The 17,629-nt window shown below is 68.7% G+C and overlaps 2 protein-coding genes across 8 annotated transcripts; one reads left to right on the top strand and one right to left on the bottom strand.

Annotated features, from left to right (window-relative positions):
* The first annotated feature begins 1,320 nt into the window (after positions 1 to 1,320).
* Positions 1,321 to 13,169, top strand: ESPN (espin). 6 transcript variants are annotated; one of them, XM_037382107.1, is made up of 14 exons: positions 1,321 to 1,652; positions 2,435 to 2,628; positions 4,820 to 5,006; positions 5,089 to 5,271; positions 5,354 to 5,485; positions 5,577 to 6,146; positions 7,752 to 7,913; positions 7,997 to 8,171; positions 8,459 to 8,485; positions 9,732 to 9,877; positions 9,972 to 10,253; positions 12,308 to 12,387; positions 12,469 to 12,480; positions 12,578 to 13,169. In XM_037382107.1, the coding sequence occupies exons 1-14, from the start codon at positions 1,359 to 1,361 to the stop codon at positions 12,723 to 12,725; spliced, it is 2,592 nt and encodes an 863-aa protein (XP_037238004.1). In that variant the 5' UTR covers positions 1,321 to 1,358; the 3' UTR covers positions 12,726 to 13,169. The 6 variants fall into 6 exon arrangements, with proteins under 6 accessions (XP_037238004.1, XP_037238005.1, XP_037238002.1 ...); XM_037382108.1 differs by lacking the exon at positions 8,459 to 8,485; XM_037382105.1 differs by lacking the exons at positions 12,308 to 12,387; positions 12,469 to 12,480; positions 12,578 to 13,169 and adding an exon at positions 10,491 to 12,301 and having other exon boundaries at positions 5,577 to 5,796; positions 5,869 to 6,146.
* On the bottom strand, positions 12,736 to 17,532 carry TNFRSF25 (TNF receptor superfamily member 25). 2 transcript variants are annotated; one of them, XM_037382125.1, is made up of 7 exons: positions 17,100 to 17,532; positions 15,296 to 15,491; positions 15,062 to 15,193; positions 14,809 to 14,961; positions 14,638 to 14,719; positions 14,482 to 14,543; positions 12,736 to 14,396 (listed from the first exon to the last, which is right to left on the bottom strand). In XM_037382125.1, the coding sequence occupies exons 1-7, from the start codon at positions 17,127 to 17,129 to the stop codon at positions 13,768 to 13,770; spliced, it is 1,284 nt and encodes a 427-aa protein (XP_037238022.1). In that variant the 5' UTR covers positions 17,130 to 17,532; the 3' UTR covers positions 12,736 to 13,767. The 2 variants fall into 2 exon arrangements, with proteins under 2 accessions (XP_037238022.1, XP_037238021.1); XM_037382124.1 differs by having other exon boundaries at positions 15,296 to 17,532.
* Between the last annotated feature and the right edge of the window lie 97 nt (positions 17,533 to 17,629).

The following is a 17,629-nucleotide window of genomic DNA, read 5'->3' as shown; positions in this document are numbered from 1 at the left end:
GGCAGCTACCAGCACCTGCTGGAGCAGGCTCGTGCTGGGTGTGGGCTGCCGGTGCGGTGGCAGCCTCCCTGCCTCCATCCTTCCCCATTGCTGGCGGCTTTATTCGGTCGGGAAAGAGCTCCATGGGTCACCCAGGGTTTTGGGGGCAGGTGAAGGTGATGGCCCCAAGCAGCAAGGGACAGATCTCTGCCGAGCGCAGGCAGGGATAGGGATGAGGACAGGGATGGAGAGGTACGGGTCAGGGCCGGAGGAGCCGAGGCACTCACGTCCTCCTTGCCGAGGAGCGGCAGGATTAGCACTCTGAGGTGCTCGAGGCTCTGGTTGATGCGGTCGCAGCGGCTCTTATCCATGAGGGGCTTGAGGAGACGGGGTGGTGAGGGCGGGCGGGCGGCCCGGGGCTGTGTGGGTCCGGGAGTGCCGGAGCTCTCACCTTGTGCAGCCGGGTGGTGGCAGGAGGGGGGCGCGAGGGCCGGTGGGAGACTTGGTGCTCCCGTACCGCCATCGCCTTTATGGGCTGTTGGCGGGGCAGGGCAGGCAGCGCGGGCAGGCAGCTCAGGCAAGCAGGGCAGGCAGGCAGGCAGGCAGGCAGGGCAGGCAGGGAGGCAGGAGGGGCCGCCGCGCCGCTGTCCGTGGTGCTGCACCAGCTGTACTGCCGCTGTCCGCGGTGCTGAACGCGCTGCGCCGCCGCTGTCCGCGGTGCTGACGGCGAGGGCTGTCCCAGCCTGCCCGCACTGCCCGCGCCGCGCGCTGCCCGTGCCAGTGCCCGCGGTAGCCGCCGCCGCTGCCCGCGCTGCCACAGGTCCCGCCGTCCGTTCCCGCGCTGCCGGTCTCCCCCCTCTGGCCGGCCCTCCCGTGGCAGGAGGAGGCAGGGCAGCCCGCCCGGCATCTCCCGCCCCTCGTTCCTGCCCGCGCTGCTGGGACCGGCAGGCGCCCGTCGGGGCTGCGGGAGGAGCCCATCACCGCCGTGCCCTTCGCGTTGCCCGGCGGCTGGCGGGGAGGGGGACACCCGTGGGGCAGCTTCGCAGAGCCGCAGACGGCGGTACCAGCAGCTGGACACGGGCCGCTCGTGGGGTCCCCCGGGCCGGTCCCAGGCCGGGTCGCAGCCCGGCAAAGCCCGGCTGCCGTGGCAGGGGCGGGGGGCGGGGGGCAGGGGGCAGCGGGGCGGGGGGGGCCCGGGCAGTAGGCAGCCGCCGCGCCGTCGGGCGGGGCGGGCGGAGGGGCGGCCCCGAGGGAGGAGGAGGAGGAGTCGGCGGGGCCGGGGGGCGGCGGGGCGGGAGCGCTGCGCAGTGCCAAGCGGCGGCCGGGCCGGCGGGGCCGGGGCCGGGGCCGGGACCGGGGCCGGCGGGGCCGGGGCCGGGATGGCGCTGGAGCGGGCGCTGCTGGCGGCGCGACAGGGCGACGTGGAGGCGCTACGGGGGCTGCGGGCGGCCGGGCTGCTGCGACCGGGGCTGCGGGACGCCCTGGGCGCCTCCCCCGCGCACCACGCCGCCCGCGCCGGCCGCCTCGCTTGCCTCCGGTACTTGGCGGCCGAGGCCACGCTCCGCGGCGACGCGCGGGCGCGCAACGGGGCCACGCCGGCCCACGACGCCGCCGCCACCGGCAACCTCGCCTGTCTCCAGTGGCTGCTCACGCAGGGGGGCTGCGGCGTGCAGGTGCGAGCGGGAGCGCGGGAAGGGGGGGGCAGCAGGCAACCGGGGGGACGGGCGCGTGTGGACCCCTCCAGCTCTGCCGCCCGGCGAGCCGGGGCCCCGACGTGGCGTCCTACCCATGCAGAACGGGGGGCGGCCGGGGGGGGGAGGGCGGAGAGCCCCCGGGATCCCGGCGGGACGCAGCCCCGAGGGGGGCGCAGGGCCTCCGGGGCTGTGCCCGGGGCTGCCGGCCCCTCCCGGGGTTACGCAACGGCGGGAGAGGGGCGGTAAGCGGCTTGCCCCGGGGCCGACCGAGAGCTAACGACATGTGACGGGCCAGAGGAAAAGGAGGCGGCGGAGGGGCTGGGAGCAGGGATTAAGCTGCAAGGATGGGGTCAGCAGCTTCGGCAGCCTCCTGGCGGGGGCCAGCTCTGCCCGCACCCCGCCGAGTACGGAGGGTGGCCGGGCTGGCGGCACGGCGGGACCCCGCGGGGAGCCCCTCCAGGCAGGGGCTGCTGGTCGCTGGCAGAACAAGGGGGGCTTTGTGCGGCGCTTGCAGTGTGCGGGTGCAGGCCCTGCTGGATGGCAGGCATGCTTGTCCCACGGCCCCTGCCATGGCCTGTCCCCTCCCTCTAGCCCTCTTCTGTGCAGACGAGACCTCCATCCCGGGCAGCCTGCCCTCCCTGGGGCCAGCTCCCGGCTGTGGGGGGGCCCACAGCTGCCCACAGTCCCTGGTCCCACACACACACCCTTGCCGGAGGGGGCCGGGTCCCTGGTGCCAACAGCCACCCCGGTTCCTCCCACAGGACACAGACAACTCTGGTGCCACCATCCTACACTTGGCAGCCCGCTTTGGTCACCACGAGGTGATCGACTGGCTCCTCCGCTTTGGAGGCAGTGACCCTACAGCGGCCACCAACACGGGAGCGCTGCCTGTCCACTACGCTGCGGCCAAAGGGGATTTCCCTTCCTTGCGACTCCTCTTGGGACACTGCCCCAGGTAATAGCCCCTGCTGCTGGCAGGTGAGAGGGGCTCCATGCCGGGGGCTGGCAGGGGAATGGGGTGTCCACTGCCACCCCATCCCTCCCTCCAGCCACTGGGCAAGATGCCAGCACTGGGGATGGATTCCGCAGCCACCCTCAGCCCCCAGCTCCAAGGGCAACGCGGCTGCATTATCAGGCCAGGCAGCCAGCTGCACCTTCTTTATGGCCCGGAGAGAAAGGGCGAGGAGAAGAGCGGCCAGTGCTGACAGAAATATTACCACTGGCCGCTTGGTTGGCTCCCTGGGCTCCTGGTGCAGGGCGATAACACAGCCGCCTTTGTCCACCAGCCATTACGTAAATGGATTAGGCTGCCTGCCGAGGAGAGGCTGCTCCCTGCACCGGAGGTGAACTTTCTGCCTGCCCAGGGCCACGAGCACTGCTGGAGGCAGCAGCCCTGCTCGGCTGGCAGCACGGCAGCATCCTTGCTTTGCCTCCCGAGCGGTACCCGTGGCCCAGCGCATCCCCTGGGGTACATGGCATTGCAGCCCACCAGGCCCACCATGGCAAGCCTCACTGTGGGACCGCAGCAGGCACTTAGCCAGCCCCTAATCCGATTTCCTGTGGCAGGCAGAGGCTGCCAGAAATAACCCACTGCCCCGGCCGATGTGGAGCCCGGAGGGTAGCGCCTTTGCCCTGTGCTGTGCCCAGTTAGGCTTGAGGGCTGCAGATGCACAGGGGTGCACAGCTCCCTCATATCCAGAGGGGTCCCAAGGCAGTGGGAGGTGAACCAGGGCTCAGCACCCCTCCGTGCCTCAGTGCTGTGACCCCAGAGCCCCGACCCTTCCTGCCAGGCAGGGTCACAGAGCCCATTGTATGGTCCCTGTTGCCCCATGGCACTCACCAGCTGCAACCTCCCCAGCCCCAGTCCCAGCTCTTTACCCCCAGGCATGCTGGCTTAGCCCCAGGACATCTGTGGGGATTAACCCCCCGTGGCGCACAGCCTGGCCCCAGCCCAACCATGGCTCCTGCTTGGTGCCTGTTGTGTCAGTCCTGGTGTAGCGCAGCACTGGTGGTGGCCCTCCCACGTTGGTTTTCATGCTTCTTGCCAGGGTTGCTTCACTGCTGTCACCGCCTTCCCCTTGAATTATTTAGGGCTGGCCCCACTCCCGGCCCTGTGCCCACTTGGAGGCTCTGTTACGGCCACGAAATCCAATCCCCGGGTGCTGCTGTGGGATGCTGGCGTTCCCAGCCCACCTTCGCACTGGCCTTGCAGGGTCTCCAGCAGCCAGAAGCCCGGTGTGAAGTCACGGCCATCTGGCAAAGCAGTTTACCGGCACTTGCCCAAGTGGCTTAACCCCTTCCCAATTAGTGGGAGATGGTAATCAGGGTCTGAATGCATGTCTGTACCCCTGCTGTTCCCCTGCACCACGGCCCAGCCTGCCACCATCCTGGCCCAGCTCCTGCTCTGGGAGTGCCCAGCAGCATCCCAGCCCAGAGCTGTGGCACCCCAGGGCAGGCGCCCTGCGGCACGGCACGGTGGGAAGGCAGTGCTGGCCACAGCCCATCTCACAGTTACAGGGATCAATTATTAAGGGCCCGCGATCTTTGCGATAACAGAGCGGAGTATTTATTGCTCTTCCTTTTTTAAATATTCAACAGGTTTTTTTATGAAGCACTTAGTAAAACAGCTTCCTGCACGGTGGGGATGTGGGATGTAGGATGCACAATTTGGGACGAGGCATGCGAGGATGCCAAGGCCTGCCACAAGCAGTGGGGGGACACCTGTGCCAGGCAGCCGGACTGGCAGGGGGCAGTGGGCAGCAGGGCCAGCACTGCCATGGCGCAGGTCAGCATTTACCTGCCGGCTCCCCTGTGGCCAGCGCTGCCTAAGCCGCTTATTTAAAAATACAGCTAAATTGCAATGTCCAGAAACAGCCGGAGGAAGGAGCTTACCCTAAGCAGGCTGATTAACTTAGTGACCTCCCACTGCAGCAGCCGCTGCTGCGGGGACCCAGCGGGGAGCCAGGGGGTGGATGGCTCCCACCCAACACTGCCCAGCTCTGCTACTGCCCTGCCTGCACCCAGACAGCATGTTCCCTCTGTGTTCCTCAATTCCCCGTGACCTGTGTGTCCCCTACGCCCTGTACCTCCCTTCCCAGTGTGCTTGGTGGTGGCTGCAGGTGATGGGTGCTGTGCCCCTCTTGCAGCACGCTGAGTGCCCAGACCAAGACAGGGGCCACCCCGCTGTACCTCGCCTGCCAAGAGGGCCACCTGGAGATCATCCAGTACCTGGTGCAGGACTGCGGGGCTGACCCCCATGCGTGTGCCCATGATGGCATGACCCCGCTGCACGCTGCTGCCCAGATGGGCCACAACACTGTCATCGTCTGGCTGGTAAGCGTGGGCTGGGCACAGCATGGTGGCACGGCATGGGGCATGCTGTGCCAGCGCTCAGCCCGCCCACCCACCCGCCCAGATGAGCTTCACGACAGTGAGCCTGTCAGAGCGGGACGCTGAGGGGGCCACGGCCATGCACTTCGCCGCCAGCCGTGGTCACGCCAAGGTGCTGAGCTGGCTGCTGCTGCATGGTGGGGAGATCACTGCTGACAGCTGGGGTGGCACACCGCTGCACGATGCTGCTGAGAACGGCGAGCTGGAGGTGGGTGCTGGTGGCCAGCAAGGTGCCAGGGTGGGGAGAGGGAGTGCCCTCCGGCCCTGCCATGCTCCCCCACTCTCCCCAGTGCTGCCAGATCCTGGTGGTGAATGGCGCCGACCTCAGCATCCGTGACCAGGACGGCTACACGGCGGCCGACCTTGCCGACTACAATGGCCATGGCCACTGTGCCCAGTACCTGCGCACTGTGGAGAACATGGTATGGCAGTGCTGCGGGGCCACGCGCGTGGGGACCACGCAGGGCCCTGCCACTCCCGCCCCACCACCTGACCGCACGGCTGTGCCAGCAGAGCGTGGAGCACCGCGTGCTGTCGCGAGACCCCTCGGCAGATGGGGAGTGCCGGCAGCCCGACTCGGGCATGTCATCGCCCAACACCACGGCGTCGGCACCCCAGGCACGCTTCGAGGTGGGCTCCCCTGCCAGCACCCTCTCCAACTACGACTCCTGCCACTCCAGCCAGTCCAGCACCGGGGAGAAGAGGGGTGGCCCCCTGGGGGCCCCCGCTGCCCGTGAGTGCGGGGCCGGGGGGTGCAGGGCAGGGGACACGGGGCTGGCCCCCCGTGACCCCCTGCCCTGCGCAGGGGTGCCCGCACCAGCGCTGGCGGACATGCAGGCGTACATGGACATGCTGGACCCTGAGACGTGGCCGCGGGGCCGGGGGCTGGCAGGCGAGGGCCCCCTGCCGCCGCCACCCCCCACCTTCCCCCCCCCGCCACCCCCACCCCCTGCCACCCGACCGCCCCCGCCGCCCCCTGACTACCCCGCACCCGCACCCCCCGCCGCCCCCCACACCGCCGACATCTACGTGCGGGCCAAGAACAACCTGCGGCACGTGGAGAGCCAGGCGCTGCGCCGAGAGGTACGGCCCCATGCACCACGTCCCACACACGCCGTGCCCCCTGTGCCCCACGCACTGTGCCCCATGCACAGCTGCTCCTGGCCACGGAGCTCATGGGATGTGCCACCTAGGGGGGGACATGCTACTGGGCACCAATCTCCCGTGGGGAGCTGTTAGTTCTTGATGGCACCGGGAGGGGACAGCCCCGGCTTGAGGCCACATGCCTGCGATGCTGACTTGCACCACAGGTCCAAGGTGCAACCGGCAGTGAGGGTGCAGCCAGACGGGGCCTCTGCGGCACTGGGAGGCCTTGCTGCACCAGCTGGGGCACCTGGAGGCACCGTGCAGGCCATTGCATGGCTGACTGTCACGGCTGCACCCACGTGGCCTTGGCGATGCCACCAGCACCATGCCGAGCTGGGTGTGGGCAGCTGCGCAGGCTGTAACTGGAGCAGCCAGCTCCGGTGTCACCTGCGCAGCAGGTGTCAGGTGGCTCAGCTGGTGCTGCCAGGAGCTGAGAGGGCTCAGCCGGGCGTGCACAGGTAAGAGGGGTGCAGCCCCTGAGGCGGGCTGGGGGGGGGCATAGGGATGCGGTGGGCTCAAGGCCGTCCTGACCCCCAAGTATGGCTCTCGCCACTTGTCCGGGGACAGGAACCTGGTGCACAACTGTGGTCAGGCCACCGGCAGAGCCCAGAGTTACAGGGGATGGGGGCACATGGGAGGAGGGTCTTGGCAGAGCAATGTGTGCCAGGCCTGTGCAGGGCTCAGGACCCTGTTGTGCTCTTTGTGCATGTCTCGCTAACGGGGTAATGAGTGGCCTTGCCTGGGGGGCTACAGAGCCGGGCTGCCCTGGGGAGGGGCAGGCATGTGCCAGCCAGAGCAATGTGGGCACCCCAGGCAGGGGGGCTGAGCAGCACAGACCCTCACACCGGACTGGGGCTGGTGCTGTGGCAGTGGGAGCTGGGCTTGGCACAGCGCCCACGGCAGACAGAGCAGGAAGCACCGAGCTGTCGCTTGTTGACTTAGCTGGGGCTGGTGGCAGTGGCAAGCGCCTGGGCTCACCATGCAAATGCCACGGGTGGAGGTGGCGCACAGGGAAATGCAAATAGCAGGGCCCCCGGCATGGGGAGTGAGGCCGTGCCGCCGCGGCACCTCAGACCCGGGCAGTGGGCATGACCCCCTGCAGCGCCGGTGCTCGGCAGCACGAGCCACAAAGCTGCTGCGGTATGTGCTGGGGTGAGCTGAGGCTGTGCTGCCCAAGAGCCCCGTTCAGAGGGAGGTTTGGAACCAGGCCCCATGGGAGATAAGCTCCAGGTAATCCATGGGGCCAGGGCTCGGCAGTCCTGTTCCCAGGGGGTTATCCCAGGGGAGGCTCGGCTGGGCTCCTGGGCACAGGCTATAGGGTCACAGTGCCAGGCACTGATGGCACATCCTGCCAGCCCCACATGCAGTCCTTGGTGCGGCCTTGTGCTGAGTGGACCCATGGCGTATGTGCCTGCTGTGCCCCAAGCCTGGCATCTGCCCCACAGCCACCCTGGGCACGGCCTTGCTCTGCCACAGCTCTGCCCCACAGCCACCCTGGGCTCAGCTGGGCACGGCTGTGCTGAGCCATGTTCCCCATTGCAGCTGGCTTCGCGTGAGAGCAGCCCTGAGGGCCTGCGCAGGGCCGACTCCAGCAGGCGGTCAAGGAATTTTGGCAAGCAGCCGAGCACCGGTGACTACTACAAGCACCTAGGGCACGGCACAGCCGAGCAGCCCGGGCCCCGGCGAATGGCACACAGCGAGGAGGTGAGCCCCAGCCTCGTGCCGCAAGCCTTCATGTGGCTCAGCAGCACCGGCACCCCGCAACGCCTGCCCATGCTTTCTTTCAGGCATCGCCCATCTCAGAGGACACCATGCGCAACGGGGAGAGCAAGCCTGGTGCTGAGCTGCCACCCCCGCCGCCACCCCCACCGCTGCCTGATGCTGCCTGTCCGATGCCCCCACCACCGCCACCACTGGCTGAGACCCCTGCCGGACCCCGCCGCTCCTCCTCCTCTACAGGAAGTAAGTGGCGGGGTGCCGGGCAGGCACGGGGAGCAATCCCTGGCACTGTCCCATCGGCTGCACCACGGCACCAGCCGCCCCGGCGCGTCTCCTTCTGCGGCACTCTGGCTGTGTGGCTCCTGACAGCCTCTCTGTCCTTCTCTCCTCCGGTGTCGGCGTGGGGGCCCCCATGCCCGCCCGCCCCTGCCTGCTCTCACTGCTGGCCGCTTCTCTTCTCTCTTGTCTCGCGGTGGCTAAATCCTTCCTCTGCCGCGCGCCCTGCGCCGCCTCTCTGCTTCTCTCCCTAGGAGGAAAGGCGCTCAGGCAGATGAAGAGTAAGTACCGCGGCCCCACGCTCTTCCCTGCTCTGGGGGTGCCCCGGCGCTGGGCATGGCCAGCGGGGCCCGAGCCGGCACCATCCCATGCCGGAGCCACGGGGCACTGACAGCCCCAGTGGCTGGCAGCTGGCCGCAGCCCTTCTGCCTGCTGAGCCCTCGCTGCTGCGTTGCCAGGCCGGCGTGCCACGCGGTGGCCCGAGCCCTGGCATGGGGCTGCCGAAGCCAGCCGGCAGGGCTGGCAGGGCTGGGCAGGCGGCCGGGGCCCCATGCCCCCCGCGGCCCCCGCGGCCCTGCCGCCGGCCCTGCACACAGAGGGCCTTTGTCTGCGCTCAGCCGGCTGGCGTGACCCCGCCACGTGAGCGCACCGGCCGCTCCCCCACCGCTGATTGCAGCCGGGCTTGGCTGCCGCTCAGCACCTGCTTTATTAGCGCCGGCTCCCGTGGCTGGGGGGTCTCAGCCGGCACTGGATGGCAGCGCGTGCGCCCTGCTGGGGCCTCAGCACCCACAGCCCTCTGGCCCCGGCACGGCGCAGCCAAGCAGGGCGAGCTGCGGGAGCCGGCGGCAGGGAGGGGGCTCTGCCTTGGCACGGCACCATGGGCCATTAGGGACCCACGCATGGCTGGCACAGACGGTGGGTGCTCGTGGGGTGGGTGGCACAAGCGGTGGCAAGGGCATCCTCAGGGGCACTGCCGCGCTCCAGCGCCGCTGCCATGACGATCTTGGGGCTCAGGGCTGGCAGTGGGGCTGGCTTAGGCTGTCAGTGCATCGCTGCTGTGGGCTGTGGGGGAGGGTAGGGGGTCCAGGGCCCCCGGTGAGGCAGCACAGTGTCATCCTGCTGTGCCAGGGCTGTTGCCAGCCACAGACCCATCCCTCTGCAGGCAGGTCACTGCTGTCACAGCGTGGTGCTGTGAGGTGGGTGGCCCTTGGGGCTGGGGCTCTGAGATCTGGGTGCTGGCATGCTGCTCCATCAAGGTCCCATGGACCTGGTAACCTGGGTGTTGGGATACTGGTCCCATGGACCCAGGGAGGTGGGGTGCCAGGCTGCTGAGTGCTGGGATGTTGCTCCAGCAAGGTCCCATGGACCTGGGATGCTGCTCCGATAGGAGTCCCAGGGGCTCTCAGGCATGGGGGGCAGTCAGCTGGCCACCCTGTCACCCCCGTGCGCCGCAGGCTGGCAGAGGAACTGGGGGTGTGGGGGGCTGCTGGCAGCAGGGCCCTTACTGCCCACCCTGCCTCCCCCCAGGCACCAAGTCCTTCAACATGATGTCCCCCACTGGTGACAACTCAGAGCTGCTGGCTGAGATCAAGGCCGGGAAAAGCCTCAAGCCGACGCCACAGAGCAAAGGCTTCACCACCGTCTTCTCCGGCAGCGGCCAGGCAGGGGCCAATGTAAGGGGGGGAGGGGTGGGTGGTGGGGGAGCCGGTGGCGGTGCATCATGGCACAGCGGGTGCCCACCACCCTTCTTCCCTCCTTCCTCCATAGGCAGAGTCGCCGGTGTCCTCCCCGTCACCCACCAGGACGCCCACCCCACCGGCCACCCCCGAGGCTGCCGGGCCACCACGCTGCCTGGCAGGGGGCTCACCAGAACTGGTGCTGAATGGGAGCTCGCCGGTGCCAGCGGCAGGCACCGGGGTGGCAGCAGAGGCGGAGGCGCTGGTGCCGAGCCATGACGAGCGGGGCCGGCCCATCCCCGAGTGGAAGCGGCAGGTGATGGTACGCAAGCTGCAGCTCCGCATGCAGGAGGAAGAGGAGCAGCGGCGCAAGGTAGGGGGGTCCCGCGTGCTGTGGCGGCGCGTGTGGCGTGGGTATGGCCCAGCAGCTCAGGACCTGGCGAGATGGTGTGTGTGGCATTGCCTCTGGTTCCTGGCTGTGCCAGGGGACCACCCCACCCGCATGCAGGGGCATTGTGTCCCAGGGGTGCCGCACGTGGCGGCGGCAGTGGTGGCATGAGGTGCACGCGGTGTGGCCTCAAGAGCCCCTTTGCCCTCTTTCCCGCCGCAGCCTGGGAGCCACTCGCTGCCCCTGTGCCAGCGCAGGCCACCCACCCGCGGGGGCACACCTGGACCTGCCGGGCAGCCAATGCGGGAGGAGGACTTGCGGCACCTGGAGAGGCGGCTGGGGAGCCTGCGGGTGATGCATGAGGCCCAGCCAGTGCAGCCGCTGCCGGGGCGGCTGGAGAAGGAGCCGCTGCCGCTCCTGCCGCTGCCTGCCACCCTGGTGCCCCAGCACTTCGCCCTCACCCACAAGAACCCACCCACCCACAGCAGCCAGCCCCCGACACTGCCGAGGAGCGTGGCTGTGCCACCGGCCACCCCGGGGAGCCAGGAGGGGCAGGGGGCAGGGGGGGCAGCAGGCGGCCCTGGTGCCCAGCATGATGCCCAGCGCGAGATCCTGGGCTGTGGCGTCTCCGTCCGCAGCCTCAAGGCCAACTATGAGGGCCCAGGGGGGGCCTCCCCACCCATCCCCAGGGTCACCAAGCGCAAGCGGGCACAGCCCCCCAGCAGCACCCGCCAGCCTGTCCTGGAGGAGGAGTATGGGGACGGGGCACTGCGGCGGAGCCGGCCGGCACCACCGGAGCCAAGGGGCCCACGGCAGCATGCTGAGGCACACAAGGAGCGTGCCGTCTTCCTCTTCCTGGAGCACTGGAAGAAACGGGCACTGGCAGCGGTGCCCGGGGAGGAGCGGCCGCGGCGGCCGGGGAGGCGGCGGCCGGCAGCAGGACGGCTGCTGGCCCGCTGGAGAAGCATTGCTCGCCGGGTGCCGGGACGGCAGATCCGGCGGTTGAGCCGCGCCACGGTGCTGTACTGGCCCCAGCACTTTCTGCCCCACATCGGTGGCTCGCCCATGCCCCATGACAGCCTCCCGCTCGACCTCTTCATGCTGGGCTACTTCCAGCTGCTGGAGATGCCTCTCAGCCCCGAGGAACGGCGCTTCCGCCACCTCCTCTGCTACGAGATGTTCGACCGCCTGGGCAGCCACAGCTGGCACCACGTCCGCCACTTCCACCGTGCCGTGCTGGAGCAGGTCGAAGCCGGCCACCGCCACTGGCTCGACGGCTTTGAGGACCTCGTGCAGGAGTTTTTCGAGAACGGCCCCACCATGGTGGCGGAGAGCCCTCCGGAGCTCCCCGCGGCAGCCCTGGGAGGGGAGGGGGCATCAGTGCCAGTGCCGGTGCCGGAGCTGGGCGAGTTCAGTGAGGAGGACGTCTGCCGCTTCATCGACCGTAGCTTCTCCTTCTGGAAGGAGAAGGAGGCGGAGATGTCCGACACCTGAGCCCAGCGGGATGCTGTGGGCTGTGCCAGCAGTGTGGGGGCGGGCCAGGAGCAGGCACCGGGGGCAGCCGGGGGCAGCAGGACCCGGTGCCTGGGTGTGCTCAGCTGACTGCGGCTCTGACAGCGTTGTGGCTTGGCTCAGCGGAGGGCTTGGTGTTGTTTCGCGTGGCCCCGGGCCGAGGTTGCGGTGTGCCGCTTGCTGTGGCTGTGTGTTGTGCAGGGGGTGCAGCACTGGGGCTGCGCTCCCCTCTGGCGTGGTGTTTGCGGTGCCGGGGCGGCGTGGGCCCCTGCGTGTCAGTGCAATAAAGCTGTGGTGTGCTGCGAAGGGCTGGCCACACCGCGCACTCCTTCCTCCTCCCTGCGCCGGCAGAAGGCAGGCGGCGAGGGGCGATGTCGGTGAGCCCCCACCAGCGCTGTGCCGGGAGCACGGCTCAGCCCGACGACCAGCAGGATGTGGTGCCGCGTACCAAGGCAATGCCACTGCCTCCCGGTGCCAGCAGCAAGGGCAGGCTCCTGGCAGTGCGAGTAACATGCTGTCTGTTGCAGGAGAAGGAGGAGGAGGCACGCCTGGCCAGCATGCCAGCCTGGAGGAGGGACATCCTGCGCAAGAAGCTGGAGGAGGAGAGGTGAGCCGGGGGCAGGGGACGCTGCATCAGCCAGCCGCCCCCGCGACTCCGCTAACCCCGCTCTTCCCTTTGCCTTTGCAGGGAGCAGAAACGGTGAGTGCCGCAAGCCCCTTCCCTGGGCAGGTGGGTGGGCACGGCGGCTCCGGCGCTCTGGTGACCATGGTGCCCCGTGCCCTCCGCTGCTGAGCAGGAAAGAGCAGGAGAAGCTGAAGCGGGAGGAGGAGGAGAAGGAGAAGGAGCAGTCGGAAAAGCTAAGGACTCTCGGGTACGATGAGACAAAGCTGGCGCCCTGGCAGCGGCAGATCATCCTCAAGAAGGGGGACATAGCCAAGCACTAGCCACGCCACGCCGCGCCCTGGCTCTTTGCGGCGGGAGGAGGCCAGCAGGTCCCACCACGGACCGGGATGCACCTCGACACCCTCCTCCCACCGCGGATGGCCACATAGCCCAACCCAGAGGAGCCCTCACTACCACCCCGAGCACCTGTAGCTCCCGTCCCACTGCCGTCGGCCCACTGCCACTCCGTGCTGCCCTTCGCAAAGCGAGCTGCCGCAGTGTGGGGCACCTGGCTCCTTGTGCACCGCTGGGCTCGACTATTGAGGCTGGGCTCGCCATGCTGCCCTGCTCCCCGTGCTCCCCGCAGGCACCACTCGCCGTTGCAGCTGCAGCACACTCACCACCACTCCTGCCCCTCCCGCCTCTGGAGCCACTTGAGGCTGGCTCCTGGCTCCACTCCACCCCGGACCACCTGCCTTTCCAGCAATTAAAACGATAAACCCCGCCAGCAGTGCCCCGCGCCTTCCTGGGGCTGCCCATGCCACCTCCCTGCCTGCACCGTGCTGCACCCACTGCGGTGCCCCCATCGCCCATACCGCCCCCATTACCACCATCACCCGCACATCCCCATCGCCTGCATCACCACCCCCACCCACATTGCCCCCACCACCTGCCGCGGCCACGTCACCCACCAACGTCACCCCTGATGCCAGCAGTGTCTCGGTGCTCAGCCGGGCTGGCGCAGCCCTGGGAAGAAGGGCCGGGGGCCAGAAGATGGAGAACATGCCACTTTATTGGGGTAGGGGCAGGCGCGCCTGTCAGCGGGCGGCCTCGAGAACTATCCCATGGGTTAACGGCAGGCTCGGCCCCCGCTCATCCCTCGAGCGGCCGGGCAGCCGGTGTGCTGGGGTGCAGGGTCCCCCCCTGGCCCTGGGAGCAGGGGGACATAAATAGGGGGGGTGGGCAGGGAGGGGACATAAAACTGACATAAAATGTCTACACGGTTTAAGTAACAATACTTAGGGGTACGGCTCAGCCAAGGCACCTGGTAAGCCAGGGAGGTGCCGGGACCTCACTCTGCTGGCGTGGTGTCGTCGGTGGGGGTCAGGGGCCCGCCAGCAGGCTCCGGCGCAGCGCCTCAGCACAACCAGCCAGCTCCATGCGCTCCAGGGCAGCATAGACACGGTCAAGCGTGGCGCTGGTCTGCTGGCACCAGCGCTTCAGCATTTCGTACTGCTGGTCACGGATGTGGGCCACCTCCAGCTCCACCAGCTCAATCTCTGCCTCCCGCAGCTCCAGCACCCGCATGAACTCCTTCCAGCGCCGCACCGGCACCACGTCGATGATGGTGTAGAGCTGGCTGCCATGCAGCAGGGCACCACGGGGCTCCAGGGGAGCAGAGGGCTCCACCTGACCACCCGGCTGTGCCGCACCACTGGGCTGCTCCCGCAATAAAGGCTGGTGCTTGGGGCTCTGCCTCACCGTGCTGGCAGCATGCTCCGTCACCTTAGGGGAGTACAGCTGGGTGCAGCATGAGCTGTCCCACACCTGGGCGCTGGCCTGGTACCACGGCATGGCCACGGGCCCGGCGGTGGGGGTGGCCACCTGTGCCATGGGGAGGGGGCTGCCTGCCAGGGTGCTGTGCCGGAGCCGCTTCCTTTTGCGGTAGATGGCAAGGGCACCCAGGAAGAAGGGCCCGGTGAACGCCAGCAGAAGGTACTCCAGACCCGTGCCTGCAAGGAGAAGCAGGAGCGTCCTCATCAGCCAGCCAGCGCAGCGGCCCCCACACTACTGCCCCCAGCCCTGCAGCCCCCACACCTTGCCTGCTGCTGCCGCTGCACACACGCTGGCACTCTGTGCCGCATGTCTCCTGGGTGCTCCTGCAAGGAGAGGGGAGCCGTGGGTGCCGTGCTGCGCTCTGCCATGGGCCCTGCACATGTCCCTGGCTGGGGCACAGGGAGGGTCAATGCTTACGTGTGGCACGGCCGGCACTCACTGCCCTCAGCGTAGAAGTCAGGCTTGCAGCTACCGCAGAGCGTGTCCTGCACCTCTGAGCCTGGGGAGAGGGTAGGATCAGGCAGGGTGGCACAGCCAGAGGTGGCACAGCCGGTGAGGGCGCATCACGGGCTGGCCAGCAGCACTCACATGGCCGCTGGATGAGTCGCCCAACGCAGGGCTGGCACTGCCGGCAGAAGAAGTCATTGCAGTGCTCATCAAGGCAGTCACGGAAACGGCCATGCTCGCAGCCACAGGCAACATTGCTGGTGGCCGAGCAGTTGCTCAGCACGCTCTGGAAAGCTGCAGGAGGCAGGCGGTGAGTGGTGCTGCAGGGCACAGCGCAGCGCCATGCAGCGTGGCACAGCACGGTGTGGCGTGGCGCAGCACACCGCCAGCTCACCTTGCCGGTCACACTCGTAGCAAGCCTGGCATTTGGGGAGGGTGTTTGGCTGGGCGCGGAAAGTGCCGGCAGGACAGGCGGTGCAGACGCTGTTGTTGCTGTGGCTCGAACACGGGGCAAACATGAACGTCCCTGCGGGGACAGTGGGGTGACAGGGAGCATGGCCACCTGGGGTGAAGCACCCAGTGTGCCACAGCATGCCATGCCAGGCTGTGCCGGCCAGGCAGGTCTCACCTGCAGGACACTGGGTGCAGCACCGGTGAGCCTCCTTGATCCAGTTCATGCCAGCGGGGCAGGGGGGTCTGGTGACATGCCTCCGCAGGCGGGTGGGTGGCCGTACCAGGACCTGCTGCCCCTGTGGCACAGGGCGGTCCTGGCACCCTGGGGGCTGTGATTCACTGCCTGCCAGCCACAGCGCTGCCAGGATCACCTGTGGGCAGGGAGAGGGCAGGGATGCCGGCAGCTGGGGCACCCCAGGAGCCATGCAGCTGCGGGGGCAGCCCTCGCACCGTGCCCTCCACCCTTCCGGCTGCACATGCTGGGCCATGTGGACACCAGTGCCTGTGTCGGGCAGGACGGCTGGAGCCACAGCTCTGTGCCCCAGAGCTGCACAGGTGTGGTGCCCCAGGGCTGGGAATGCCCCGCAGCAGCCCCTGTGCCGTGCTTCCCTTGCCCTACGCAGGCAACTGGCTTCCTGCTGGTGCTGCAAGACACGTATGCCATGGGGGCTGCTGTGCCACCCCTGGTAATCCTCGCGCGCTCTGCAAACAGTGCCGCCAGGCTGGCTGGGAGCGGTCCCAGGGTGCTCGGCTGCCTGCCCCACTGGGGACGGGGACAAGGGAGGGGGTGCACGGGCTGATGGCGGTGCTGGGGCTCACCAGCCTGGGGAGGTGTCAGCAGCTGAGCGCGGGAGGGTTAATACTGCTGGCTTCTCTTTCCTGGGGTTTTTCTTCCTTGCAGAGGAGGCGATTTCCTCCCCAAGAGGAAGCCGTGCCCGGCTCACGCTCTCCCCGATGCTATCGCGCCTCGTACGTGCGTCCCAAACTAGGTCACCACTCCCCCACCCTGGGGCACCAGCTGCTGCACCCAGGGGAGCCCCGCTCCCCCCACGGCTGCGGTGGCGACAGGGTGCCCACGCCGGCACCCCCATCCCGGGGAAGGCAGGGGGCCGGGGAGGGCCACGGCACTGGCAGCACGGGCAGGGAGCCAGGGGATTCCTCGCTGGGGGCTGGATTTCCCAGCCGCAATAGCCCTGATTACGGCAGCTGAATCATTTTCTATTAAAGCCGCCACCAGCAGCAGACTGGAAACCACGTGCAGGCCGCCCCGCTTGCAGGGCGCTGCTGGGAGATCGGGGCAGCCGCCTCAGCCCCAGCTGCCAGCAGCACATCTGAGTCACCGCTGAAGCACGACCTTCCCATGGTGGGGTCCTGCCTGCACGCCCTGCCTGCCAGCGGGCAGCTGCCCCTTCCCCAGCACCCGGAGCAGGTGCCCCACGGGCGCGGGAGCCGCCGGCACAGGTGCAACCCCACCGCTGGCTGCACCGTGGGGAGACACCGGCTCCTTTGCCATGCAGCCGCTGCCCTGGCCCGTAACGCAGCCCCCGTGCCGTCTCTGCTCCTGGTGCCCGTGTGCTGGGGCAGTCACCCAGCCAGCCCCAGGGTGGCCCTGGCAGCTGCCACCACTGGCAGCCCTGACCCGCTCCCACAGCCCACCAGCACGGCCAGTCCCCGTGGCGGTGCCCTGCCTGCAGCCCCGTGGCTGAGCCCACACTCCCTCGGCTGCATCGCGGCCGTGTCGGCAGTCCTTCATGGCTGTGCCATGCCCGTGCTCCCCGCGGCTGTGCCATGCTGCAGGTGCTTCAGCGAGGCAGAGCCCATTCCCAGGTGTTCAGCTGAGGGGGGAGCAAGCTTTTTAGGCATGCTTGCACTGGGCTTGCCCCCAGACCCCCACCCCCCAGACCCGCTGTAGCCACAGCCCCAGGGCACCCTGCAATCGGTGCCAGGGGTCCGTGGGACCCCAGCACTGCCACACTCACCCAAGACACCCCTGGGCAGCAGAGCTTCATCCTTGTGGCCGATGCGGCTGGGTCATGCCGGGGTGGCGAGTGGACCAGGGCAGTGGGCGCAGTGGGGTGTCAGGGCAGTTCAGCACCTGGGCAGGGTGCCCTGGCACCCCATCGCTGCCGGCAGTGTGTGACGCGTGGCAAGTGAGCGCCAGCCCTCCCCACACAGGCTTTTACACCCAGCCGCGGCAGGAGGAAATGCTTTTTTGGAAATGAGTCCAGGGGGTGTGAAACCACATGACGGGAGCAGCAGGCGCGGGAGGGACCTGTGCTGCCTCACCATGGGCTGCCCGGCCACCGCCCTCCCTTTCCTGCTGGCACAGACACGCTGTGGACGGGCGATGTGGGGAGCACAGGGAGCCCTGGGGCATGAGGCTGGAGCTTGTCCCCAGCCTTCTCACCATGTCTGCCCTGGTGGGGCTCCCCCAGTCGTGCCACATGCCCGCCCCGGTGCTGCCCAGCCGTACGGTGCTGCCATGGCCCAGGGAGAGGCGAGACGGTTG

This window comes from Falco rusticolus, chromosome 3 (assembly GCF_015220075.1).
Source record: "Falco rusticolus isolate bFalRus1 chromosome 3, bFalRus1.pri, whole genome shotgun sequence".
NCBI lineage: Eukaryota > Metazoa > Chordata > Aves > Falconiformes > Falconidae > Falco > Falco rusticolus.
This window is presented reverse-complemented; position numbering and strand designations above follow the sequence as displayed.